This window comes from Pholcus phalangioides, unplaced genomic scaffold (assembly GCF_987345545.1).
Source record: "Pholcus phalangioides strain wild (caught in Gottingen) unplaced genomic scaffold, Ppha-v1.0 ptg000016l_1, whole genome shotgun sequence".
NCBI classification, from domain to species: domain Eukaryota; kingdom Metazoa; phylum Arthropoda; class Arachnida; order Araneae; family Pholcidae; genus Pholcus; species Pholcus phalangioides.
The window spans coordinates 4,984,281-5,011,714 of record NW_028301609.1 but is presented as its reverse complement, the minus strand read 5'-3'; the positions used below and the strand labels follow the sequence as shown (position 1 = coordinate 5,011,714).

Sequence of the window (27,434 nt, the reverse complement as noted above, 5' to 3'; positions counted from 1 at the left end):
GAGTAGAGCGAAGACTTGCCTCTTTGTATAAAATTTTAGCCTTGGAGCTAGAGGTTCTGCATTTTAGCATGTGCAGACGACAACCCTACTTAGAGAATGGTATGAAAAAAATTCTTGAGAAGCCATTTCTGGTTCAGAAAAGAATTCTTGAAATTAGTGTACTTTATTAGCTTGGAGGTACTCGTTTCCCACCTTATATTATTGACATTATATTGCTATTTTCTTGCCTATTGATTCTTATGTAATTGATTATTTGGATGATAGTTTAATGTGAATAAACTAACACAATTCAATTTTGTTTTGCTTCAACTTTTTTTTCCTAAATACATCATATTTTGCTGCCCTCCATTGAATAAACTTGCAGTCCAGTATCATATTTTCTGCTGATGAATTTAAAAAATATCTTGGAATATTCTTAATCAGTTCAATTTCAACAAAATATTACAATATCAAAATGGAATTTAAGGTGCGGGCATAAACAAGTGCTTTGTTAGAATCATTCTATCATTTACTACCATCACATTAATAACATTCTATGCTGGGAAATTGTAATTTATTACTTAAATTTTACATGATATGCAAATTATATGTATAAAAAAAAACAATACACTTTGGATTTCTAAGGGAGAGAGCATTATTAAAGTTAACTGATCCTTTAATGCTACTGGGAGGGGTGGGGAGGGGCATTGATCCTTCACTACAAGGGCCTGCAACATCAAAAATGTCAAAAAGGTTTGGAAACAATGGCTTAACACATTCACACACTTGCCCTAAATTTACTACTTGTTCTGTATTGCTGTGCATCAATTAAGAAAACAGGTTTATATATACTTCACATGCTCAAATATTCAAATGAGTTAAACCCAGAATAAGTACAAGAAACCTACCAAATGCATTCCTTTAGGAACTTTCAATCCTTCTGGAGGTGAATAAGGCTCATCTTCTGGTTCTTCTGTTAAAAATAAGGAGAGAGAAAAAAATTAAGAGTGCCATAAAGGAAGGGGATGAAAACAAGGCAAAAAATCATGGACAAATGAAAAAAATACCACTGTAGGAAATCCTTTAAAAATCTGTATAATCTCTGTAGTTCGAACAGTAAAAATAAAAAACAAAAGTTCAAAAAAAGCATTTTTTTGTTTGATAATATTGAATAATTAAAAATAAACATAGCACCCAAATAACCATTGATGAAGTATAACGTTTGTAGAAGAATGTATGAATAAACACATACTTTGTTATTAGAAAATTACAGTTATGCATTCACAATTAAAATTACACAGTAAGAAAAGTAGAGATTTTATGTATAGTATATTTTAGTGCAGACACAATTTACTAAAGTCTAATGAAACACAGTGGAAACTATCAGATACAACTTCGCCTCATACCTGAATATAAAGTGCGTCTCAATGAAATGTTTACTGGAAAACAAACTATCAAGGTGAATTTCTAATCCTTGTTTTTTATTGCTCTAAGTTTCTGGATTACCTACTATTTAAACTTGTGAATCCTAATTCACCAAAACGAACAGTTTTTTCACAACCATTAACACACAGAACATTTTCAGATAAACAAATATTTGAAATACTTTCAATCAGGGTTGGCAAGGTTTTGGACAGTACGGTAAAAACCATACTGTGGTTTTTACCGTACTGTCCAAAACCTCCTATTTATAACTATAAGTGAAAAACTTTGCATTTGATGGAGAGGTAACTTCTATAATCAAATAATAAACTTTATATTATATTATTAAAATTACATTAAATATAATGAAATTTTGAAATTCAAAACAGTATGTGCAAAGGGTTATATGACTGATATCAGGTAAATAAACAATTGAAAACTGAACTGTCTTGAGATTAAATATTAGATTTATGGAAACATGAAAGATACAAGAATGGGATAGAAATTTGTCACATGAAAATTAGAAAAAGCAATAGATATGACTACAGAATGAAATTAAACTTATGTAATAATCGAACACTAATAAGCGCAGCTGCCCCTTTTAGCATTTGATAACACATAACTAATTTTAGTGCCTTATCTGTGCCAAGATTATTTCTAAGATAACAAAATTTGAAAATATTCTTTCAATTGATGCATAACAAGGGGGACACAAAAATAAAAAAAACAATGTGTTAAAGACAATCTTTTGATAAGCCTTCCAGTGTTTTTCTTATTGCTGTTGTCCCCCATGAGATAGAATTGTGAATATAGCTTGAATTTATTTTGTGAAATATTAGCTTCTAGTCTCATTAGAGCAACAATTTAAATTTAACAAACAGTTTGGGTCTTGAAATTTTTATCATGTAGGCGTAATCAGTGTTTGTAAAATTGTGTTCTGTTAGTCATGTGCAGGTACTACATTGTAGCCTCATTTTCTTCGGATATTTTCCTTTATATATAATTAGTTTTTGAAAATTGAGAATGTAAAATAGAAAGTTCACTTGAAAATTTGAAGAAAAAAGTTTGAAAAGTCAAAATAGAACAATTTGCATTAAATAAACACTACACCATTGATATTTATTCACATCATTATATTGGTATCTAATAAAAATATTTGTTTAGTTTAACAATAATGGAATGATTATAACTGTAACTACGGCATATTTTGTTCCTTCAATATAATGTATTTTTTGAAGATAAATGTTTGGACAGATAGATTTGGAAGGATTTTGGACAAACAGTCCTAAATACAATACCTGCTTCATAATCATACATGAAAAATAAGATGTGGAGTAGAAATAACATTTACAAAACTAAAATATTGAAAAAAGTGTTTATTTAAACAGTTATATTAGTGATATTAATTTACTATCAGATTTCCAGCCTAAAACCATAAATTTGGTGAAACAATTAACTTAGAAAAAAACCAAATGACACTTTTTTGAAATATATATATTTTTGATTTAGTTAGTTTTGTTTTCTGTTAGTATTTAACATTTTGAAGCTCGGAGGTTTTGAACAGTTACAGACAGTTTTTCCCGTGTCCTATCCAAAACCCCAACCCTGCTTTCAATCATTTGATCATTTTTACTAACCCACTGTCATTTTCTACCTATGACCGGTAGCATTAAACTATTTTTCCATACATCTTGATGAGAGGCTGGTGTGCTGACCTCTCTGGGGGTGGGGGACTTCCTACAGTAGCATTGCACTATTCAATTCTGTTATTGCCACTTCTGTTGTACCTCTGCATCAGGAAAGATTCTGATAAGGAATTATCAGGTATCAAATTTGGAATTTCTGAACATAATTTGGTGAGGTAGTTGAATATTTTATCACTATATTTTATTATTATTTAAGGGGAGATTACTGCACCCCTTAACATACATGCAACTACAATCAGCAACCTCAGAGACCGGTGGCAAAAACTAATTACACAGTAATAAAAACTTAAAGAATCACTATATCACCTTTTATGGAAGCTGGTTCAACTTTTTCATTTGAATCTTCAATTGAGTCATAAGAAAATCCAATTTCATGATATGCACCATCACTAGCAACTGCAGCTTTCAATCTTTTCAGTTCCTCTTCTGCAAAAAACCAAAACCAAGAAAATTAAAAAAAATAATAACGAGACAACAAAATATCAATACCCAATATGTAAATGTGACCTATTATTCATAAGTTAGTTGCAACTGAAAACAGATATAGAATGAGACCCTATTTAAAACTTACACCATATTCCACCTCATCATTATACCTTTAACTATACAATTCTAGCACTATGATTATTAATATTAAAGATCAGCAATCATGATCGTTAATATGGTTGAATTTTTAGTTTTCTAAGAATAAAGTAGCTCAGAAAACTTGAAAATTCAACACACGTGATGTTTACTATTCAGAGCTAAAATGCAGCAAAACATATCACTTTATCTGAATACATCTCTCACCCTCAACATGTTTGAATTAGATCAAGTTTCTCTAGCACGTCTAACATAGGAAACCAGAGAACAAGAACTTCACTTTAAAAATCAAGTAACATTGAATTACAAGTGAAAACCAACACTGTAAATTTTTCCTTTGCTATGTATACCTTGAACACCAATTCAAAGAGAAGAGACATCAGCTGCCACTGCTAAAAAAACAAAAAAATTACTTATTTATGCACAAATTAGAATTAAAGCAAGATTATCACTTTGAATAGACATTTCAACTAAAAAAGAAGTCAACTTATGTTTGACAGGAAAAATAAGTTTAAAGGTACCAGAATAATCACAAAATGTTTACGTCTCCACACCTGGAGTTAATATCACTTCTAAATTTTCAGCACTGAGTAGATCAAGTAACTGTAAAAGATGAAACCATAACAAAACATTAATTTTAAAAATTTCAATGTCAACCTTTGTCTTGAAATTGTTTTTCAGAAGACGTTCATATTTCAATAGTGATTTATTATTTATGGCTCTTTGAGGCCGTCTTACTTATTTAAATCATGTAGAACTAACAATGCATATATATTTTGCAGAGGTTTATCTGCTCAAAACTTTGCACTATGTGCAGAAATCCTGTTGTTGCTAATTCTCTGACATGCCATCTATTTTTTTTATTATTTTCAAAGCTACTGTTTATTCAGTATCTATTACTTGTGCTTTCATCTTCATATCGATGACTAGAAAATTTTCCACTTATGTTTACAGATTATTCTACTTATTATTCACAGATTATTTCCACTTATGTTTAATGATCAGCTGTTTCAAATGGCTGAATCTTGAGATATGTACCGAGCCAAACATTTTTTCTTCTCTCCCTCTTCACACCAACTTACAAGACTTGACACATCAAGAAAAAAAAGTTTAGGTTTCTGACAAAGTTTTTTAGGGGCCACAAGCATTTTTATTATTTATTATTTTTTTAAAGAGTGAAATGGTTCAAAGTAATTTTTTTTTCTTTTTGAAGATTTAGAGTGACTATGTCCCTCATATTTTCCTGGAAAAAACAAAATGCTTGACTTGTAAGAAATTTAGCTGATGCCAAATTTTTTGCTTGATTTGTCCAGCCTCAACAAGATACATTATTGATACTTACCAATCCAAATTTATTTTCAGAAATAAAGGACACAATATGTAACCGGTTTTATTTAACCATTTAACAGTTTCAAAACCAGTAAATTGATGCTCAAGAAAATATTAATTGTAATATCTAAAAACAACTGAGTAGCTCTCTTCACAATTTTATTTGGCTGATGAAAGTAGGAGTATCATAATTATGAACAACACTTACATTTTTATCAATTTCGACTCATATACAGTCAAACTTTGATATCTCAAAGTATTTCTGGTAACTGATATTGTATCTAGTTTTACCGCTTTGACTTTAACAACACATATTGCATGGGAAATATTACTGCAAAAGGCTAAAACAAAGAGGTAATAATTGGTGAAACATGGTAGAATTTACTTTAAAAGTCTATTTGCATTATTGCTTTGCATTACTTGCACTAACCCTCTCAGCCCAAAATAATCTTTGAACATGCATGTATAAAAATTTGTAATTCTTCTTGATATAAAATGGATTCTAGGCACACTTGTATACAGTAGGATCTCTCAATAATGGACACACAAGGAACAGAAAATTTTGCCCGCTAATGAGGAGTTTTTGTTAATGTGTGTGTAGTATTCTGTATGTGCATCTCCCAGTTAAAAACCTTGAAGTATGAATACGGTATAAGGCTCCAGAGCACAAGAATCCTCAGGAGACCGGAAATGGCAAGAACTGAAGTGGACATTTGAAAATACAAAAAGAAGGAGAATGGTGTGTAAAAGCGTTCGAGTAGGATCGTCGTTTCAAGTTTACGTTCTTATTCTAATTTTTTATTAATAAATTCCTATTTAAGTTTGTTGTGATGAGTGCTCACTATTCGAAGAATCTAAGGTCACTACAGTGTGTTTAGTAAAATAAATTGTCACATTGAGGCAACTCAAAAAAGTGTTCATTTATGGGAGGTGTCTACTAACAAAGAGTGTCTAATATGGAAGGTTCCACTGTATTGCCAAATGTGTACAGAGTGAAACCTTTATTAACAGTCACCCTTTTTTACAGCCAAACAATAATTCAGTTTTATTTTAAATTCTTCAATAAGCTTTTTGTTTATAGTGATGCCTCTTTTACGCAGTGGGTCAATTTTTTTTGTCCCTCTAGTGTCCGCAAAAGAGAGGTTATACTATACCACTATATCTAATACTACAACAATCAAAACAACAATTGAGAATCAAAGTTTGAATTTATTTTATTGGAACCTTACTAAAATAAAATTCAATATTCTGCAATTGCGATCCTGTGACAGCAAAACCATAATCTAATGATTTTCATGATACAATGAATTCCCCCGATTGATGATTTTTGATTAGTTTTTTTTACTCCTGAGCAGATCTGTTTCCCACTGTACAGCAGGGCATGACACATCAAAAAAAAAAATTAGACACAATCCAAATTTTTTAGAAGCTGAACATTTCTCCCTCCGAAATGAATGGACAAAATAATTTTTTTAGGCTTTTTCTGAACTCTGCAGCCTTCGCCATGTTGGTGAAAATGGTTATGCAAATTCTGAAAGTTTCATATTATCTCATACCCCAATCTACTCATCACACACAGAAAATTTCAGCCACCAATGCTATCATGCCATAAAGCCCTGCTGTTCAGTATAATATAGTGAGATGTCAGAGATATACAGAACCAATAGTGTACATATGAAGAATTTTGTGCATGAAAAAGCATTTATGCTGTGCTTGACTCTATACACGCCTTACAGCTGCACCCTGATTTTAATAGCCTAAGGAATAAAATTGCTAATCTAACCAGTTTCATTAAATTAGGAATTGAACGTATATTGTTTGCACAGCAAAAACAAATGTTTCATGTTTCACACTTCTCATCAAGATGATCCTTCCAGATTATAAAAACAGGCTACTTCTTGATGTGTGTTGTGTGTATTGGTTATTTAACTTAATGAAAATACACCAAATTGAATTTTTTACTTTAAAAACTTCAGCGTATATTATTGGTGTCATGCGTCACCTAAGTATTAAAATTCTAAACACATTTCATATCTGGCATTTGGAATGAAAGCAAATATACCTACCTAATGAAACCATCCCAATACATCAAATTCTCACTGCTTCTGGAACTATGAAATTCACACTAAATCACTCGTTATAAATTAAAAAGGGGGAAAATGCCCCAAAATCTGTTCTCTATTAATTGGATTGATTAAAAGTAATTATGCATAAAAAGAATTTCCAAACACACACTCATAATACAGAATACATAATTTCTAAAAATAGGAAAGAAATAAGCTTAATGACTGTAAGAATTGAATTTTATAAAATATACAAGTTTAATTTGACAACAAAAGATTATGGAATTAAAGAGAAATGGTTAGGTATCATACCATGGTAGAGTTCTTGCTCCGTCAGATCCGTATTCAGTGCAAGGTAACGTTCTTCATCACAGAGCCTCTCTTCTTCAGCGAGCTCTTCATCACAGTCAGTCTTAGCATCAGCTTCATATGGCTTCAGGTCATGCAAATAACCCCTGACATCATATCTGAAAAACATTAAATGAATGCCAAAATAAGTGAGTTTTCAATAAATTTCAGAATCGGAGGGTTTCTGACACACACAACAATTTTAACCCTGGCTAAAATTTCAAAAACCCTTAAATGATAAATTTCAATACAGATACTCCTATTGGAAACAGCGTTCATTGACTGGATGCAATCAGGACCATCTTAACACACGGCTTATCCGGACACAGCCAGAGGGCATCATGAAATGTGGTTCTACCATTTTGATAATTGGTAAGTACATATTTACAGCTGGATAGAAGAAGGTCTCAACTAAAAAAAAAACTCATGCATTCTCCCCAAAAATTAGCCCTCCCTCCAGACTTTCCAAAGATTTGGTGACCCCCTTCTCCTGTTAGTGGACAAACTGACATAACACCAAAAGAATAAATTTTTTGGATACATATATATATAACCAGAAAAAAGTGTAATATGTATACATATACATAAAATAACACTTTTTTTTAACATACTGACAAAGTCTGAAAGTTTTTGTTGCCCTTGGGTTCTAATTTAATCATATATTTTAGGCACAATTCCATTTTTTCAAGATGCCATCGTGACCTGGCACCCAGGATTTGTCAAGGTTTGAACAGGCACAAACCTCTACACCAGCTCTTTGCGTCCCCCCCCCCCCCCAACAGAGGTTAGAGATGCCCCATAGGAGCCATGATACACATTTTGAGAACCACTGCAATAGATGTACCAGGAGTGAAGTTCAATAGTTATTCAGCATTATATCTTTATAATGCCTAATGAGCTTATAGCTTCTCAAATGTTTGATGTGGCTAGCTCAAAGGTACTGTCCAGAAAGTAATGTTAATGCTATATTTCTACGTCATGGAATTAAAGGTCTGTTTATACAGGTTTATTTAGTAGTTAATTACATTTTAAGTTGTACAGTGCTTTAGAATGCATGCAATCATTAAGGTCCATTTACAAAGGTTCTGTTGATAAGTCATTAAATAGTTAAGTAAATAAGTAAGTAGAATAGAGTCTGGTCTATTTTTTTGATTAAATGTGCACATGTGCCAGTGGGCTTCACCTCATATTATCTAATATCCAACAATCATCCAGTACTTGATTACCTACTTTGGGACAGATGGAAAACGATACTGGTCGGTTTGGTCACTCACCCACAATCTCTCTACTGGGGGCAAAATGTCGGGCACAAGTTTCTGTAAAGCTAGGTTTTCTTAGTAGTAGTTTTTTTTGCATTGTATGCCATGTGAATTGCCCAGTGTGACATGCCGTCCACTCACCAATAGGAAAAACTGTGTTTCTCTTTTGCTACAGAGCACAATGTGACTTATGCCAACACTTTACATCAAGTGTGATTGGCGACCGATTTTGGAGGAGTCTAAGTGTCACATGTTTCACCAATCTTCTCTTAATTTCTGTTGTGTTTTTTGTTTTGCATGTATTTCGTTAACATAAAGCCCCCTGTCCACCTGAACTAACTAATGGACCTATGCCCATGTGTTAAGACCCTGACTAGGGAATTTCCTCAGAAATATTCTTTGACGGACCCGAATTTCGAGTTTTTTAGAGGGTCCCATAAATTGGTTTTTGCTGAATATGTAGGCATTAGTTAAACCTAAACACCTGTTTACATTCGCTAAGTATGATTTAGTAAATTTTAAGTTGTCAAGTACTTTAAAATGTATGCAGACGATAAGGGCCATTTAGTAGGTAGGAGATCAAGTAATGTAGTTGTTTAGTGAATAAACCCGATTCTATTTTTTCCAGTTAAGTAGACCTATGCTCATGCATCAGTGGGCCCTCTATGAAAATCATCCAGTTAGCATTTACTAAATCCACTTCACGTGTGGACACACAATTAGATGCTCAATGGATAATTTTTTTAAAGGCCAAGCACACCTAGCACATGCGCATATAGTCTGCACAAAGGGAGGGAGCTGTGTTTTTTTCAAAGTTTATAGCTCTCACTCGCAAAAATATATCTAATTCATGAGAAATTTCGCACATTCGAGTGAAAAATCTGTAAATGAGGGGAAACTTCTTGGCGTTTGTAGGAAATTATAAGAGTCCACGGAACAGCTGCAGCATGGTCTGCCACGACTTTGGTGATTTTTTTTTCCTGCAATAATTCGCCAAAACAGCCATAATGGGACTCTGCGTTGCCGTATTTTCCAACATCTTCCCAGTTTTTGCTGGGTGATACCAGCTAGCTTTGACAAACAGGTTTTCTTTTTTGTTCATCCAATTTTTCCAAAATTCGAAACGTCCGTTCCATTTCCAGCGCGTCTCTTGGATTATTATCTACTGGTCAGGCTGTATTGTTCCATTTTATTTTGTTATGTTTATTACTTATTTATTCATTGTCATGCCTTCTGTCTTGTTGAATTATTATTTAAAAAGAACCCACAGAGAAACTTTTATGCCCGATCTGATTATTAAAAATTTCTGGTTTTTTTTAATACATAGAATATTTATTTATTCAACCACTGTTTTTACTGACGGAGCCCGGAGAAACTTTCATGCCCAGAAAAGAGAGTCTGGGTTTTATTTTTTTTCATACTGATGTTAAGTCTAGAAACTGATATTTTTGTTATTATGCTTGGTGGTTTCTATTATCATGTTTTGTACACAGATTTTTTTTCAGGACCTGTAGTGTCTGACAGCCTTGGCGATTCCTTGTCGGGCCATCAGACATGTTTGGCACCAAAAGTCGACAAGTGGTGAACCATACAGCAGCTGATCCACTTTTATCAATAGATGGCACCAAATTCATTTTTGATGAGGGAAATATTTCAAACCTTTGTCCAGCTTCAATGTACAATAAATCCTCCACACCAGCCCCCAATATTTTCAGATCTTCCGAATTTTCCTCAACTCCTGGGAGCACATCGACCGAATATTCCATAGCTTCCACTATATCGAACATCGATTGATTTTTTAGCTTGTTTTATTAAGGTAGTTTTGTTTTAATTTCTATAGCTCACCAAACATTTATGATGAGGATATTCTGCAACAAAGTTGAAGGCTGTGTCCTTCGGCAACTTTGCCAAGTTATATTTATGCTAAAATCTAACTTCATCAGCGCTTCGAGCACCATCTATAATGGATGGTTCTAGAACATCTGTCATGGGAGCTTCTAAAAGCAAGATAGAAAAAATAGCAACCCACCGCCATAACACGGCGACTTATAGCACCCTTGGCGATCTGGATTATACTATTTTAAATAGTCTGGATACTAAGAGACTTATGCCATGATCGATTCATTTTTTGCCATAGTCTGGGTTTTATATTTTTAAACCGAGAATATTTAGACTATTTACACAACCGGAAAAATTCGTTAAATTTATTTTTTCAAACTGAGAATATACATATACTATTATTTATTATATTGTTAGTTTCTGCTTTTGTCACGTTTTCAATGCTGTTAATTTTTTTTCGGCGACCATTGCATCTATTTGGCGTCGAAAAAACTCGCCAAATATCGCCAATCTCCTGGATTATACAGCATCTGTTCCACTCGTGTAAACGGCTATTAAGCCGGGTTTCCCTAGCAGTAGGTTTTTTGCGACGCATGAACCGAATTGGACCATTTCGCGTCAGAAGAAACGTGTTACGCAATCACGATACGCATTTGTGTTTTCCTAGCGTGGCGCATCAGCCTAGGGTGGCTATACAGTACACGCCCCTGGTATCAACTATTCTGTCGTCTACATGCTCCGATTTGAAAGAAAGGTTAAGCAAACAACAAAAAATGAAGAGAAGATCGGCGAAAACCTCCACAAGGAGTCGGCCGATCACGCCCGAAGTAAAGCGCTGGCGCGAGGCTTGTTGCGCTCTGTAGAAAAACAGTTGTGCCGCTTTTCTTATTGGTGAGTAGACGGCGTGTCACGCTGGGCGATTCACGTTGCACGCAACGCAGAAAACGTGCTCCTAGGAAAACCCGGCTTTTGGTAAAACACACCGTTTTTCCTATAGGCGATTCACGTTGCACGCGACGCAAACAGCCTATTCCCAGGAAAACCCGGCTAAAGTTCAGCAGACTGATCCATTTCAATGATCAAAAATCTAAATGCATTGTTTAAGGAGAGCAGAGCTTATTTATTGGAGTATGGTTAAAAACATTAATTAACGAGTGTGCGAATTTTGCATACCGATCGATCATCAAGGTTTCATCACCCATCCAAGGTATCAAGTGTTTACCCTGATCGATGTAGGTGGCTTTCTCGTCATCCCGGAAGATTTTGCATGAATACCCGAACACGAGCAACTCTTCTTCGGCCGTTTTCGCTTCCACGACTGAACTCCTGTACCATTTATTCGAAACCGACATTTTCATGGATCTCGATCCCACATCCGACGTCAAAGTCAACAAACAAAATGGCAGGTGATTTTGTTTCGCAATAGTGTTGCCAAATCTTAATCTGTAAACAAATTTTTTGAAGCAGACGACAGTGTTCACTCAAAATCATGTCCGATAAAAATGAAATCGGCCAGAATGAAAAAATTTTAAATGAAAGAAACCTTTTTTACGACACAAAATACCACGTTAAGTTACCAATATGCACAGATTTGACCCATATCAAGGAATTTTGATTTTGATGTGGTCAAGGTCGTACAGATTGTGAATTTGTATTTACTGCATGTGTCTGAGCACATGTAAATGCATACAAAGATGGGTTTGAGTGATGGTAAATACTCTCCAATAATTACTGATTCTTTTCAAGTTGACATAATTTTTTAACAATAAATTTTCCGCATTCTGAGTTATTTTAAACTGGTAGTTCCAGGACCGCCTCGAGCGAATGGCTAAGCCCCCGGGTGAAGCGATTTTTTTCGAGGTCCTTCTTCCTGACTATAAATGCTAACATACCTTTCTGCATGCTTACTGTCTGAAATTTTATTCAGATCTTGTTTTCACGTAGCCCCCCCGGGTCATGCCTTGGGTGGGCCCATGCGTTAAGACGGCACTGGGCAGACTTTTTCGTTGGAGCTCCGAAAAAGGAAGGCTTTTGTCCCTTCCTGTCATTTTGCAGATTATTTCAAACAAAAATTGCCAAACTTTCTAAGAATTATGCAAAATAAGTGTAAATTATTTGTGTGCGAAGTCCCTAGGGCATTGCCTTGGTTGTCGCAACCTAGTTATAAACCTGAGTTTTCCATTTAATGCAGCTTGCGCTAAGCCGAGGGTTCATAACATTTTTTGGTCATGACCCAAACTTAGGAACAAGACCAGCTTTGTGGCGAATGCGACTATATGTGTTTTTCTAGATTAGCGCAACCAGTGAAGCAATAGGCACCTTGAATGATAGTAGGTACATTGTACACAGTGAGTGGATCTGTATGACTCATCTCGGAAGCCCTTGCAAATCACATATGGGTTACGACCAGAGCTTGACGAATCGAAAAAAGAAAGAAAGCAAGATAGCCCCAGACTGTTAGTAAATTAACCCACCTTGGAAGTCCTTGTGAACAGGGCCACCTTAAGTATAATGGACATCTGGGTAAAGTGGTTTTTCTGAGGCTATGGAGCAAATTCTCAAATTTCAACCAGGTCTAATTTTTGTGAGACTCCCTCCCTCTCTCGTCAGGTTCCCGTTCCCATGCGTTAAGATGGCATTGCTCGTGATCAACAGATGACATTGCTCTCCATTGGGAGTGGATCAGGCAGGTCTCGTGCTATACTCGAGGAGAAGGGGCTCAAAGTTCATCCTTTAATTTCTCTTTCAACATTACAAGGGGTGCCAAAATGTGTGCTTGCCCTGGACTTCAAGAATCTCTGACTTCAAGTGTACTTTATGATCCATTTCGGAAGCTCTTGTGAATCAAGTTTGGGTGGGAGACCATAGCTCAAAAACCCTAAGCTGTAAGTGGATTCCTTTGACCTATCTCTGCAGCTCGTGCGACCCAAAGGTTAAGAATTAAGAACCCCCTCCATTAAGTCGTATTTCCCCATAGAAATTTTTTGTTTTTGCATTTTAAGCTGTATTTAAACACTAAAATCCAAAAATGTCTATAACACTAAGTCCCCAGCATCATTATGAATACAATTTATACTTTAATAACAAATGACGATATCTTGTATTATTACTTTTGTTGGTAATTCACATTTCATAATATATCATAGATCAAGTAGGACGTACAAGTGTGGGAAATGGAAGAGATGATACTGCATTAACTGATTTATATGAAGAAGCAGGTCGAATTACAGTGGCTTGTGATGACACCTATGTTACTGACATCGCTCTAAATAGGTAACAACTATTACATTGTTTAATTTTTCTTCCATATACATGCACATGATTTAAATGCATGTGGTACCGATTACGATTTTACATCTTTTAACACAAGTTACTAGGCACAGTTTTAGTATTAAACACTATATTCATTTTCTATAAAATATGTTTTTGGTATTGTTTTGGAGTGTCTAGAACAAATTAATTGGATTTACATCGATTCATATATAGAAATTATTGCCTAGGTTTTTATCGGTTTCAGATTTTGCAGATTGCTTTCGAACAGATTCTCAATGAAAACGGAGGTATCACTGTACATTGAGAGTATATATTTTTTGTCCCCCTCTCCCCTCGAAAAAAGTTGAAATGATGAGCCTGAGCTTTGACACATGGCTGTTGAATTTTGCAAAAAAAAAAAAAAAGTAAAAAAAAAAAAACAAACTAGAAATGACATTGCTTCTGAGCACATTTCGAGTGTGTATGTAAATTCAAAGGTCCATATATAATTTGGTTCATCACAGCATGTGAAATGCCTATCATTCTTAAATACACAAAATAATGATATACAGTTCTATAAGATTTAAATACTATTTTATTGTTCTCTTGTAGGCCAGGGTCACATTTTGCTGTATCAACTTCAAATCAGGAAACTAAATGTTTCTCTGTAGAAACACAGACCCAACTACAAACGTTTACTGGTAAGTTTAAACTTTTACTTACTTTTTTTATAACTTCCATCTGAACCCCTGAATTCCAGCCTCCTCAAACATGAAACTATCCTTTCACTGGTCGAGGTGAACATACATCACTATTGTGATGACAGACATGCAAGCATCATCCCAATATTGGCGTGTCTCTTCTAGAGAATTTTCTGTGGAATTGCGTGAAATATAGCCATTTATTTACTTAGAGTGATGTGCATGAAAAAACTTCTTGTTGCACTTTATAAAGAAGTTGAAGAATATAAAGCGCAGTAGTAAGAGCTTAAACGACTAAATTGGCTGTTAAAAGAATCACTTTGCATGAAATTATGAAAAATATTCACAATATGATGAGCCGTCACATTGTGAATATTTTATATAAATTGGCAGTGTCACCATATTACTCACAGCTTATACAAATCTGTGTTTCCAGAGCCATTTTATTGATACAGCTTTCTCACTAAATGGCCACCAAATCTGTGTCTTGTAAAGGTGAGAATATTGTTTCGAGCCACCACATACGATGCAAACAGCACAAATGTAATTTAGTCATAACATATCACTCATTTCATTTCTGAAATATAGATGGCGAGACTGAAAAATCAAACACAACACTACATATGCATTCAGACTGTTAGGTTAACACACACAGTTACACTTCTGGCACAATTCACTAGGTAGTAAATCACCCATAGATGGGGATAGACCTGAGTTGCGCTCGGTTTGACTGAAAGAAAGAATTCATACCATGAACTTGTGGTCTGAGATTTCATTGTACAGTCGACACTCGTTATAATGACCTCACGTTATAGCGACCATCCCATTTTAATGACCAGTAGGATAAGTCTCATGGAACATCTAACATATATATTTTACTTTTGATGTAACAGCCCTTCCAGTATAATGTCAGTTTTCGACAGGACAAAGAGGGTTGTTGTATCGAGCGTTGACTGCAGTTTTTTTGTCCATATAATATGTTTTAGAGTTATAAAAACTTCAGTCTAATCAATAGTATTGTTTACTTATATTATATTTTATGTAAATTATAAATCACTTTTACTTGTTTTATGAAACCTTCATTTCATTGTAAAGAATTGATCCTAACAATCTATCCATGTTCTAATAGGTTATGAAAAACCAATTACCAGCATCAAATTCAGTTGCGAAAGTCCAGATTTATTGTACACAAGCTCTCTTGATGGTATTATAAGGTACTCTATTGGTGCATTTCTTACCTATTTCAATCATAACAGTTTATTAGATCCAGTTCTAGATTTTAGATTTACATCAAATTGCCTATATTGGTAAAAATTTTATTAAAATTTACATTTCGTTCATAAGCAAATTTTTTGTGTGACGAAAAATAATTGCTGATCTGAGAAAACTTTATAATTTTTAACCCTGACTCTCCTCCTTACCAGATCATGGCCTGCCGCTCGGTCTCAAGGAAGAGATATTAAGCATAACCCTTAAGCTGCCCTATTGCTTTTAAATGCCTCTGCAATTGCATAGCCTACCCTGAGGATTTGAATTACCCTTTTTTAGATGAAATTCTCAAAATGGAGTATAGATGGCTTACAAATATATGTTTTCAGTTTTTTTCTTTCATTATTTCCCTATTCTTTGACAGGTTAGCTTGTATTGACTCCCTCGTTTTTTTGATACTATGTAATTCATTAAACATCCAAGTTTGATTGCCATCTATCAGAACAAATCCTAGGCACCAGGTTGATTTGAAAATTGGTATTGACACTTAATATTTTCTATACGTGACTGTGAAATTGTAGTCTAAGAATGACACAAAATTTTCTGATTTCATTACATTACACCTTTAGCGTAGACTTCATAATTTTTTTAAGAAAAAGTTATGAAGTTCCAGAAGAGTAAAAAAAAGCTCATTATTTAGGATCATGTTTCTTGAGCAAAAACTATTGATGGTGTCCTAAGAAATTTGTCTGGCACTTATTTTTTCGATTTTTCAAGCCCTGCCATCTATTTCTTACAAAAAGAAAAAAAAATTGGCTTGCGTAGTGAAATCTCTGACCATTTGCCAAATGGTTAAAATAAGCTTGAGGAGTTCTTTTACACATACACTTTTGTGTGCACAACATTTCTGAATGAATTAAAAAGTGTCTTAAAACTGTGTGAAGGTTGATGGCGGATCACTTTCGCCATTTACAGTTGGTGAGCAGAGAAAATTAAATTTTGAGAACCATGCACAGACAAGGTGGAAATCATGGACAAGGTTAATAATTACTGCCCGAAAGTATAAAATTTTGTAACTCTGCCATGTGTGCTGTACCTAAATGTTTTCAATCCAAAAAATTGCTTTTACACAATGGGATCAGCATGAAAAAAAAAACTGTCTCACATATAATGCTGTTTAGGATTTTGTAGCTATTAACAATTTTTCATACCATGCATGCAATCTCTTGAAAAATATCTTAGTCGTCCTATACTTCCAACCTTGTCAGTGATATTCTGAAGCTATAATTTTTTTTTCAAAGGCTATGGGATTTGCGGGAAAAAACGAAAAATGCTCCAGCTCAACAATACTTTGGTGAGTCATTCTTTTGCTTTTGAATAATTCATTAAATCAAAAACCCTGTTTTCTCTACCTTCTACCACCATTTTAAAAGTCAGGTGACTAAATGATTCATTCCTTTGACCTAAGAATTGATCAGCTGTGTTGTCATTCTGTCTGCTGAGCAAGTGTCAGGCTAGTCCTGACATGACATGGGGATATGATTAATATTTAGCAATCTCTTTCTTACGAAAGAGACTTTTCTTTTCTATCCTGAGTTTTTGCATGTATGAACTCAATTTAAGCCTCTTATTTGTGCAAAAGTACCATAACACTAGAACAACAGAAGCAGCCATTTTGACGACAAAGCTATTTTGTCATGCAATTACACTCACACGGTTTATCTCAGGTTATTGAAATTTCATGTCTTTTTTTCCCATCTTTTGGAGGTCCTTAAATTCCTGAAGTATAGATGGTCTAGGTTTCCTAGTTTAGTATATGTATAACTATGTAATTTAGTATATGTATAAAATATAGTTATTTCTAGAATGATAGTAGTGGTCAGTTCGCCCGCTATAGAGGTATTTCACTAATAAGATTATTAGTAAACCACACATACACCTCATCCACATTCCTCTGTGGAATTTGTAACAAATTTATACATGGTGAAATGTGCATTTACGTGTTGTGAACCTAAGGTGAAGTTTGTTTCTCTGTAATGCTTTGTATGTGTAGTGTTGCCATCAATTTTTCTAACTATAAGTGAAATGCTATGATTGAATAATTGTATCATTGTGGGTCTGTTGCTGTCGGTGGTGAGACTTGTTAAAGGGAAGAGATCGGCTCGCATTTGTTCCTCAAAGTTTGGAACCACATAAAACCAACTTCAACCCCCAACCACTGTGGCAAAAAGGTGGTGTTCAAACCCCACAGTGATCACTCAACCACCACAGCATACTAATATGATTGCAAAATATGCAAAAATGAACAGTCTTCTTATGCAAACATTAATATTGAAGGACCAGATGTCCTATCATGGTGTTTGCTTTTTTTCCTGTACATATTTTGTACCATTCAAAGGTGCACTTTAAAAGAAGCTCATCGTTGTACATTATTAAATTAATTTAGTGTTTTTATAGATCTTTGAGCTTCTACTGCATTGTATTTGCTGATACAATGTTGCACAATGTAAAGAATCTTCGTTTTATAAGATTTTATCCACAGACAAGGCTCCAGCACGGGGAACTGAGATGATTCTTACCTTTTTGTTTCTTCACACTACAAATTCACAATTATAGACAAGCTTCACCAGAAATCCCATCCTTTAGGCCTTGCTGGATGATGTGGACAGACATTACATTACTGCATATCATGCTTTCGACTGAGTAAAAAAAATCTGATTGGCAAGCAGAGGAAATCTAGGTCTTGGGTATCATGCACATGCAAAATTGAATTCGCATACAAAGGAAATTTCTGCCAGTGAAATGATCAAATTTTATTACTCTGCTAATGAGTGTTGATGTTTTTGACAAAATGAACTTATTCACCTTGTTGATGGACTGGCAAGTGTAAAAATGAAACCACAAATTTACAAGAGCTGAAAAAATCATAATCAAATCTCTTTTTAATGTAACAAAACACTGGATTAGTATTTGTCATAACAAGCTCTTTTGTCCAGAATTCCAAAAAATTGATACATGAACAACGGTTTATTGCAAAAATAAGTCGAAGAGACTGAATAGATATTGTTTTAAGAAGTTGTGTGTGGTAAAATAATGTAATTCTCATGTTGATTTTTTCCAATTGTGGGCAAAATAACTGCTATCCGTCGTTCTAGGTAGTTCAAAATTCCCTTCATTCTAGTGCAGCAGTTTCCAACCAGTGCTCCGTATGTACTTCCCAGGGGCTCCTTATCCATTCGAGGAAAATAAAATGAATCCGTATATTTTTTTAATATCCTTAGCTGAAAAGAGCTCAGTGAGTTAAAAAAGCTTGAGGGACACTATACTAATGTTAACAAACTTTGACTATATGATCTCAGAAGTATCAAAGCTTACTTTTTTTATCAGTGGATGAAATATTCACATTCTGGTTATACTGTGTTCAGTATTTTGAAAAAAAATTTTTGAATTTGAAAAAAAAGTTTTTTGTATTTTTCTCAATGTAAGTTTGTTTCAATTGAGTTGGATAATCAAGATTTTACTGTAGTTTGAAGATAAAAAAATGAAACCAAGCTTTTTTCATACATCCGTATTGTTCAGTGGTTGAATAAATAAATTGAATAAAGAATTGATTGTTGATCAATAATTCATATTAAAAAGTATGTATTCTGCATTCTGTCCTTTTTTTATGTGAACATTGTACAGAAAATGAATGATAGCAGCTTTTCTTTTTCAGATGACACTGATGGAAAACTAAAGCCTCTATGTACATTTGACATAAATATAAATGAGAATTACATCTGCGGAGGTACTGAACTCGTAAGAGAAGATGCATTTCTTATATTTTGGTATGGTGAAATTTACACACAATTTATCTATACCGCATGATAATGAATTATTGAATCAGTATGTATTTTCTATTTGCATTAGAGTTATACATAGTGGTGGGCAAGCACCCATAGTGTGTAGAAATGCATGAGGAATTCTGTATCTGTATGTGTATTTGCCTTTTTTTGTGATCTTTTAAAATTTGGTACTCGCCTAAAGTAAAACATTTACTGGATTCCATTCACAAATACATGGAAGTTTGGCAACAACAAAACATGTGTCTTAACACTGCAACCTTGTGACGAATATTAGAACAATATTGAAGGTGCATTTGCCTAACTAGTGCACTGGCCTGGTGGAATCTAATAGTTACTATGTGAACCTGAAGCAATCAGCTTGTAGCACGCATGATTCAGTCATTTTTTTAATTTCGGGAGAAAGTAATATCCTAGGGTCAAAGTAGTCTGTATTTACTGTAATCATGAAATTGTTTTAAAATGAAAAGGGAAAAATTAAAATACATATTGCAGTGTTATTTTACTTATGGAGTTTCTCTCAGTTATAAGACAATTTTTTCTGCACTTATGGTCAAATATATAGCATAATAATGCTTGTTCACTTGTATGTCTTTCTCTCTTATGAATCTTTTTTCCTTGTTTCCTTGCACTGAAGCGAGAGATCACTGTATTAGGGGAAAGGACATTCAATTATATTCTATTTCTTGAGAATTAGAATCACTCTTATGCGGTTTAAATGCTAAAATGTTAATGTTTCATTGCTAGGGATAGAAGAACTGCAGCCAATCTTGGTGGATATTGGCATGGTCATACAGACGATATTACTCATGTATGTATACTTGTGTTGTAAATATACTTTTTTTAATTTTCAAAAATAAAATAAACTTTGAAGACAAAACGAAAACCACATAGAAAAGATAAGATACAAACACATATGCAACCATATTGAATTCCAAGAGGGCACAAAGTCCTTCCAGGCAGTTCTGATAATTTAGGTGTTATGCTGGTGTTTTATTTTATTGTGTTAGTTATTTTTTTTTTCATTTCTGTTTCTGTCAATCTTTAACAGTGTGTGCAATAGCAATGTCCAAACTATATCATCATTTGGATTCCCCCCACCTCTTATTTATAGGTCAAGTATCATCCATTTAAAAATTCCATTATGGCTACCGCTTCCACTGATGGTTTGATGAATGTTTATGATTTGAGTCAGGAGTGCGAGGATGATGCCCTTATGTATACTTTAAACACAGAATCGTCAGTTGTAAGTGCAAAATTTTATGGTAACCTTCAAGCTTTTTCTGGTGTTATGTATTAAAATTGCGTATTGATTATTCTTATTAATTTTTTATCTATATAGCTGCGTCTCACAATTTTATGTCCCGCTGTTCGACAGGCTTAGAATTTTGCATTTGAATTCTTCAGGACTGCTCATGCATGAAATTGAGAGCTAGACTTACATGGGGGAATATTGTCTTGCAATTCAACACTAGTTCCATGTTGGATGAAGCTCAAATTGCTAATCACCACTGTATATATGAAGATTTTATATTTTTGGTTGGTTGTCTGGGCATGTGTTCTCAATACAAATCTACCATCTTCAACTGATCTCTGTCAAATTTTGCATATGCACCAGACAGGACCATACACAAATGATAGTTCTAAAAATTTGTCAAATGTCTGAAATAACAACTGTTTAACAACAATGTGTTGTATATAAAGATCTTTGTTTATATATAAAACTTGTATATAATCCTTTGTTTTCCATTGTTTTGAAACAATGTAGTTTTTCTACATATTTATTCCTTTACAATTTTTTGCCCAGTCTTTAATTCTCAAATTACAAGGTAAATTTAGGCACGTCCTGGCATCTCTGCTTGCAGTATATAACTACCAATAGGTAATTCTGATGTCTTATATCAGCAAACTTGTTAGTCAATTCGCCTGTTGGCTTTGTACTTGAACATAAGAGAAGAGTAGTCGAGAAAAGAAAAAAATTGAGATTTTTTTTTTCTTTCTATTCCTGTGAATTTACAAGCTGAGAACAAAGTAAAACAGATCATTTATAAAAAATTCCTAAGTACAGTTTACATTTTTCTCTCTTAAAGTTACATACAGCCCACAGAACATACCAACTTCAATTGAAGAGTGGCCAAATAACAGTCTATGTTTTTTTTTTTAATTTAGAAGAAACACAATAAAAGTCATAGCTAAATTAGGGAAATACCTGTTTTGTTTTGATTGCAGCTGTGCAAAGTGGCATAACAATTACTGTTAGTTTCTGCAGGAACTTGTGTAAAAAAAACAACAGAAGCTACATGTTCAGTTAAAAACTGTATTTCTCAAAAATTGTAACATAGACTGTTATTCAGTCAAATTCTTTTTTTATAGACTATAGATAACGTTTGCATGTGTGACTCTAATTTCAGGCAAACATCGCATGGAATACAGTTGAAAGTCACGAGTTGCCAGAGTCGGAATTAGCTTGTATCACTCATACAGAAGAAATGCAGTTGTGGAGAGTCGATGATGTATGCCGAGTATTAAAAATTTTCTTTTGATATTCAATAATATGGGTGTCTAAGAACAATTAATGATCGAAATTTATTATTGAAAACTTTTTGTAAGATACAAAATTTGTTTCAGGTTCGTTCAAGAATCGCCCTGAATAGGAATAACTTGGTGGAGAGCTCTAGTAAGGTGAGCTATCATTTACTCTACCCCCCCCCCCCATTATTGATAGAACAAAAATTAAGAAATGGTATGGTTAGTTATTAAAGTTCAATTATTCAAAATGTATAATGAAGTTTTAGTATATAAGTTCATTAAAATCAGAACATCACTGTGACAAACAATATTTTGGTGAAACCTTACTTCTGTACCATTTTGAGATTAGTTTTGTTATTCTTGTTATAGCTATTACAGGAATTCCCAAATTTTTTATGTGCATAGCTAGCTTCTTGTGAATTCTAAATATCTTGAGGCACTTTGGTGACATTTCAATTTTATGACATGCTAGTTAAGAATCACAGCATCAAATTTTGTATGTTCAGTATATCTTGAATGAAGTAGGATATGAATGAATGTTTGGTATTGATTGGTTGACATCTATTGCTGGCTTCTTAGCTCTTAAACAGCCTCCATCATCTCATAGTCAGTAGCACACACTCCACTATCTGGCCTCCATTCTATCCAGCCTAGTTTAAAAATAATAATGGCAATGAATATTGCGATATTACCTTTTCACATTTGTTTAATCATTCATTAAGGAACAGTAAAATAAGTTTAAATAATTTTTGTAAGAACTTAGCATTTTACATTTATATTTTGTTCATTTTGAAAGTGTGCGTATGTGTACTGTACAGCAGTGTTTCCCAACTTTTTTGATGTAAAGGAGCCCCTTCAGTGGAAGTTGAGGCAACACATACTACTTGTAGCAAAGGTCAATTTCCACTCTGTCTACCTGTAAAATCTAAAATGTGTTGTTTTTTATAATTTCCATATAAAAAAACTGAAGTAGCAAATTACAATTTCACAACACTAACTGTGTCCTTCATGCAATAGTAAATGTAGCAACAGTAAATGGAAATAGTCCCACAGATCCACGGGGGGTCCGTTAAAAAACAGTGCTTTACAGTGTATATGCTATTATGTTTCCTTTAAGTTATGTCATAAAGTTTATCTTGAAATGTGTGCAATATTTTTATTCTTGTACTTACATTTACTGTAGTAAATTTTCAAAATGGAACAGTTCAGAAGTACATAACAAACATTTATTAACCACGCGCTTGTACTTAGAGGTAAAAAAAATATGAATAAGAGAGGGTTTTGGTATCAGCCACTCTGCTTACAAGAGATTGGCAAGAAATCCGGATGATCTCTGTTTGACAAATCAACAATAAAAATGGTAACCTTGTCCTCACCTAACTGCATGTTAGAAAAAGGGAGGGAAGAAAAAAAAAATAGAAAAGAAAAGAAAAAAAAACAAAACAAATGAAAGGAATATATATTAATTGAACAAACAGCACAATAGAGAAAACAGACAAAAAATTATAAACAAACACTTTTCGACCCAAAAGGATATAAATAACCTTCCATGGATCGTACTAATGAATTACATAGAAAATTTCTTGGCAACATACAGAGGTGTATTATTCTACTGCAATAGCTGCAGGCAAGTCACACAAAATATATTGCTTTCAAATTTAGCTTCAAATTGCCGATCAAATTTAGCCCCCTTACTTTTTATAATATTCATAAATGATTTATGTAAACTAAATATTTATGGTACTATGATTACTTACGCCAATGATTCAGTTCTTTTATATTCTTCCAACGATCCTAATACACTAACAACTAAAATAAATCAAGACCTGTGCTTAATCAGAAAGTGGTTCCTAGCCAATGATTTAACCCTAAATCTTTCATTCAAATCATTTCAACTTCATTTACTCCGAAATTGATTTTAATCTAAAATTCCATAGCCCAATATGTCTGAGTAACCTCGACTGCTCCTGCCAAAAAATTCAGGAGGTACAAAATATCAAATATCTTGGATTTAATATTAGTAGCAATCTAAAATGGAAACTTCATGCACTGGAAATAGTGAAAAAACTATGTTTTATTGTATATAAATTCTATTATCTGAAACAAAAGGTAACGGCAGAATTTCTGAGAGAAATTTACTATGCCTGGTTTTATTCAATTGTCAATTATGGTATCATCATCTGGGGTGGTGATTACAAGACAAATCTACAGCCTATTTGTTCTATTCAAAACAGGTGTTTCAAAACTATTTATAGTGCTAGTTCTCAAATCTCAATTTATAGAAATTTATATCTAATCTCCATAAGACATAACGCCATCTACCGAATCATACTCTACATATATCGTAATAAATCAATATGCATTCAAAGAGAGTCTATATCACTGAGAAGATCAAACAAAATTTATTGCATACCCTCATTTAGAAAAGAAATATTTCGCAAACATTTTTACTACCTTGCTCCTAAACTTTTTAATGCTTTACCGTTGGTAATACAGAATATATTTAGGTTTGCATCATTTAAAAAAATCTCTTTTTGAATTTCTAATAGCAATAGACGATATTGATGTATATTTTCAATTATAGAAGCGAATTATATTATTATCAATACGCCTGTAGTTGCCTCATATCAATTGTTATTATATCAAATGCTACTGTTATCTGAACATGTATTTCAGTATAATTGTTACAAAAATTTATCCAAATTCATTCTTTTATTTAACTTTATTTTATATTATAAGTTTTGCGTTATATTTTTTGTTTCTTTCGTCTTTACCTTCAATTAGTTGCTCTGTACCGGCTCAGACCTCTAGATGACAAACATTGAGATTTGACTGTTTTATGTATTATTTAACTTAGGGAACAAATAAATAAATTGAGTTTGAGTTTGAAAAAAAATGTTATACTATAGTCTGATGTCTTACATTGTAGATGTATTTTCCTTCACCAAATATATACACAAATTTTACTCCTTAAAATTTACAAATTCATTAACCATTGCATGAAATGAACTGCTCAATATCTCTTATTATGAGTATCCAATCTTTTATAGCATTCTTAAACATATAGAATGACTGCTGCTGTGTCTAATAATATTATATTTATCTATTATACCCTTATTGCTCCCTCTTATCTGTAATATTTACAGATAATGGAGTAGGTACAAATGGGATTTTTTTTTCACCCTCACCCACCTGTTCCCTTTCACTCTTAGATGTATGTAGTAGAAGGATGTATCACAGGTAAAAATAACTTTCCCCGCAGGATTGAAACAAAGCTTTGTGGTAGTGAGGCGAGAGGAAAGGAAACAGCAGTTTTTGAATTTAGTTGATTGGTGTTTGGATGCAATAGTACCTCCTTAATTGTAGAGTGGTTTAAAAAAATATGTTTTTCATGGTATGGGGGTGGGGGGGGGGGTTAGGAAGTGTACTGTATCTATAGAACTCAAACCTATCCAGCTTTTCTGTTATCCTGGCTCCATTTCTGCCATGTTAGACCGGTTATTCCAGAGTCTACTATGCTTGTATAACAGATGGCTTGTATTCTCTATTGATGATTCAAAGCATTTCACTTTTGGTATAAAGAGAAGAGTCAATATAAATGATGCAGTTGATGAGTTTAATTCATTATCTATGTTTTGCAGATTCAAACAGATTACTTGATTGCAATGTTATCGGATGATCATGGCTCTGTATATCTTGTTTCTGGGCAAAGGCAGTGAGTTTTTAATATTTCTATTTGTCTAGCAAAATACAAACTATTCTCAAGTATAACTTATTTTTATAGATCACAATTGAAGTTTTAGTGTTAAAACTCATATATATCGATCGATTCACTTGCATATGTGTAGATATATCACATTTTACATCATATTGTATTGTGTTTTTGAATGAATTTTATTGAATAAAGTTTGGTTCCTAAAAAAAAATATTTTTTTGCAGTGCATCTATTTATATATGGATGGTAAATGGATGTAGTGTCAACTTATGGTCAAGTTTGAAAGGTGGTCACAAGGACGATGTCAGAGCAGTCACGTGGAACCCTGTGGTACTTTCATTTACCAGTTTCATCAGTTTTAGCAGTGCTTTAGATATTTGCCTTTGCAATAATTTTGTGCAAGACACTTTCTATGGTGATTTGAACCTTTGATTTATGTTTCATGTATTCTTTCATAGGACAAGCAAATGTTTACTGGAGGTGAAGATGGGTTGGTTTGTATCTGGAAGCTTAAAGGGTTGGAAGCGCCTATTACAAGCTATAAGGTTTGTGTTTTTAATCATTTTGTTTTACCAGACAATATTTCTAACATTTGCTTCATTCTTTTAAATGTCCATAACATGTATGCATTATATACAACATAACATACACAATATAAGTTATTAAAAACTTCAGTAAGTTTTTTTTTTTTTGCATTGCTATGCAGTAAGATGCAGTATATTACATACCTATAGTTAAAGAAGTAAAATTCTCAAAAATAATTTTTAGGAGAATATTCTCGGGACTATTCTCTGGAAAGACTATCGTTATAAATAACTTGAGAATATTCTTCTGTTATTTATAATATGAATATATATAATATCCTTGAAAATATTCTCTGCAAGGAGTACTTTTACAAATTACCGGTAATATTTTAAAATTCCGAAAATAATAAGAATTATTCTCAAGTTATTTAATAATAGTCCTTCCAGAGATTACTCTCAAAATATTTGCCCCATGCAATAGCATGCATTATAATAAATCTCTACAAACAGCTTAAGAATAATTCTTATTATTTTATAATAAGAATATTCTCAGGTACTTTATAATAGTAGTCCGAGAGAATATTCTCTGTCTTCCATCTCTCTTCTCGTCAAGAAGACAGGGAATATTGAAGTTTGTAGCCCACAATATTAAAGTTTAAAAGCAAGAAAATGAAATCAACATGGGCTGAATTGCAAAAAAATGTAAATGTAAAAAAAAAAAAAAGTTTCCTCTCTCTGTCAATCAACTTTGACTTTTGTGCTTTGCTTTGAACTTATTTCTGAAAATTTATCTAAGTTTAAATTACTTTTTATGATCTGAATCAACTTTTTTATGTTTATATATAATTAATCTTTCACTGATTTTTCTATTTTTTTTTTATACAGATGCAGTCACATTTGAAAAAGTTATCCCTGAAGCATTCACAGAAGCCTTATTGAAAGTTTTATGTAAATACTTGTCCCTGTCAATAAACTTCATTTTTGTTTGTATTTTTTAAGAAATAATTATTATGAAATATGTTAATTTTTTTTTTTTCATTACAAGCATCCCGAAAGAATCAATAGCAATGCAGATCAGTAGTTCCGTTCACATAACAAGCATTACACAAAAACAAACTTCATGCTAGGTTCACTA

General features: G+C 33.3%; 2 protein-coding genes across 2 annotated transcripts in view; one reads left to right on the top strand and one right to left on the bottom strand.

Annotated features, from left to right (window-relative positions):
• The window catches only part of su(w[a]) (suppressor of white-apricot), a 28,985-nt gene extending 17,100 nt beyond the window's left edge, over positions 1 to 11,885 (bottom strand). Inside the window, exons 1-4 of the mRNA XM_089245855.1 lie at positions 11,701 to 11,885; positions 7,394 to 7,548; positions 3,414 to 3,533; positions 888 to 952 (exon numbers count right to left, since the gene is read on the bottom strand). Coding sequence (XP_089101981.1) covers positions 888 to 952; positions 3,414 to 3,533; positions 7,394 to 7,548; positions 11,701 to 11,885 — 525 coding nt within the window. The remainder of the gene's footprint in view (positions 1 to 887; positions 953 to 3,413; positions 3,534 to 7,393; positions 7,549 to 11,700) is intronic.
• Positions 11,886 to 11,957: 72 nt separating this feature from the next.
• LOC149074909 (WD repeat-containing protein 89) lies at positions 11,958 to 27,289 on the top strand. Its single transcript, XM_089245856.1, has 14 exons — positions 11,958 to 12,237; positions 13,674 to 13,800; positions 14,392 to 14,480; positions 15,610 to 15,694; positions 16,991 to 17,043; positions 19,405 to 19,516; positions 20,279 to 20,342; positions 20,646 to 20,777; positions 21,943 to 22,044; positions 22,160 to 22,213; positions 25,702 to 25,775; positions 26,000 to 26,105; positions 26,234 to 26,320; positions 27,185 to 27,289. The coding sequence occupies exons 1-14, from the start codon at positions 12,210 to 12,212 to the stop codon at positions 27,236 to 27,238; spliced, it is 1,167 nt and encodes a 388-aa protein (XP_089101982.1). The 5' UTR covers positions 11,958 to 12,209; the 3' UTR covers positions 27,239 to 27,289.
• Positions 27,290 to 27,434: the final 145 nt, after the last annotated feature.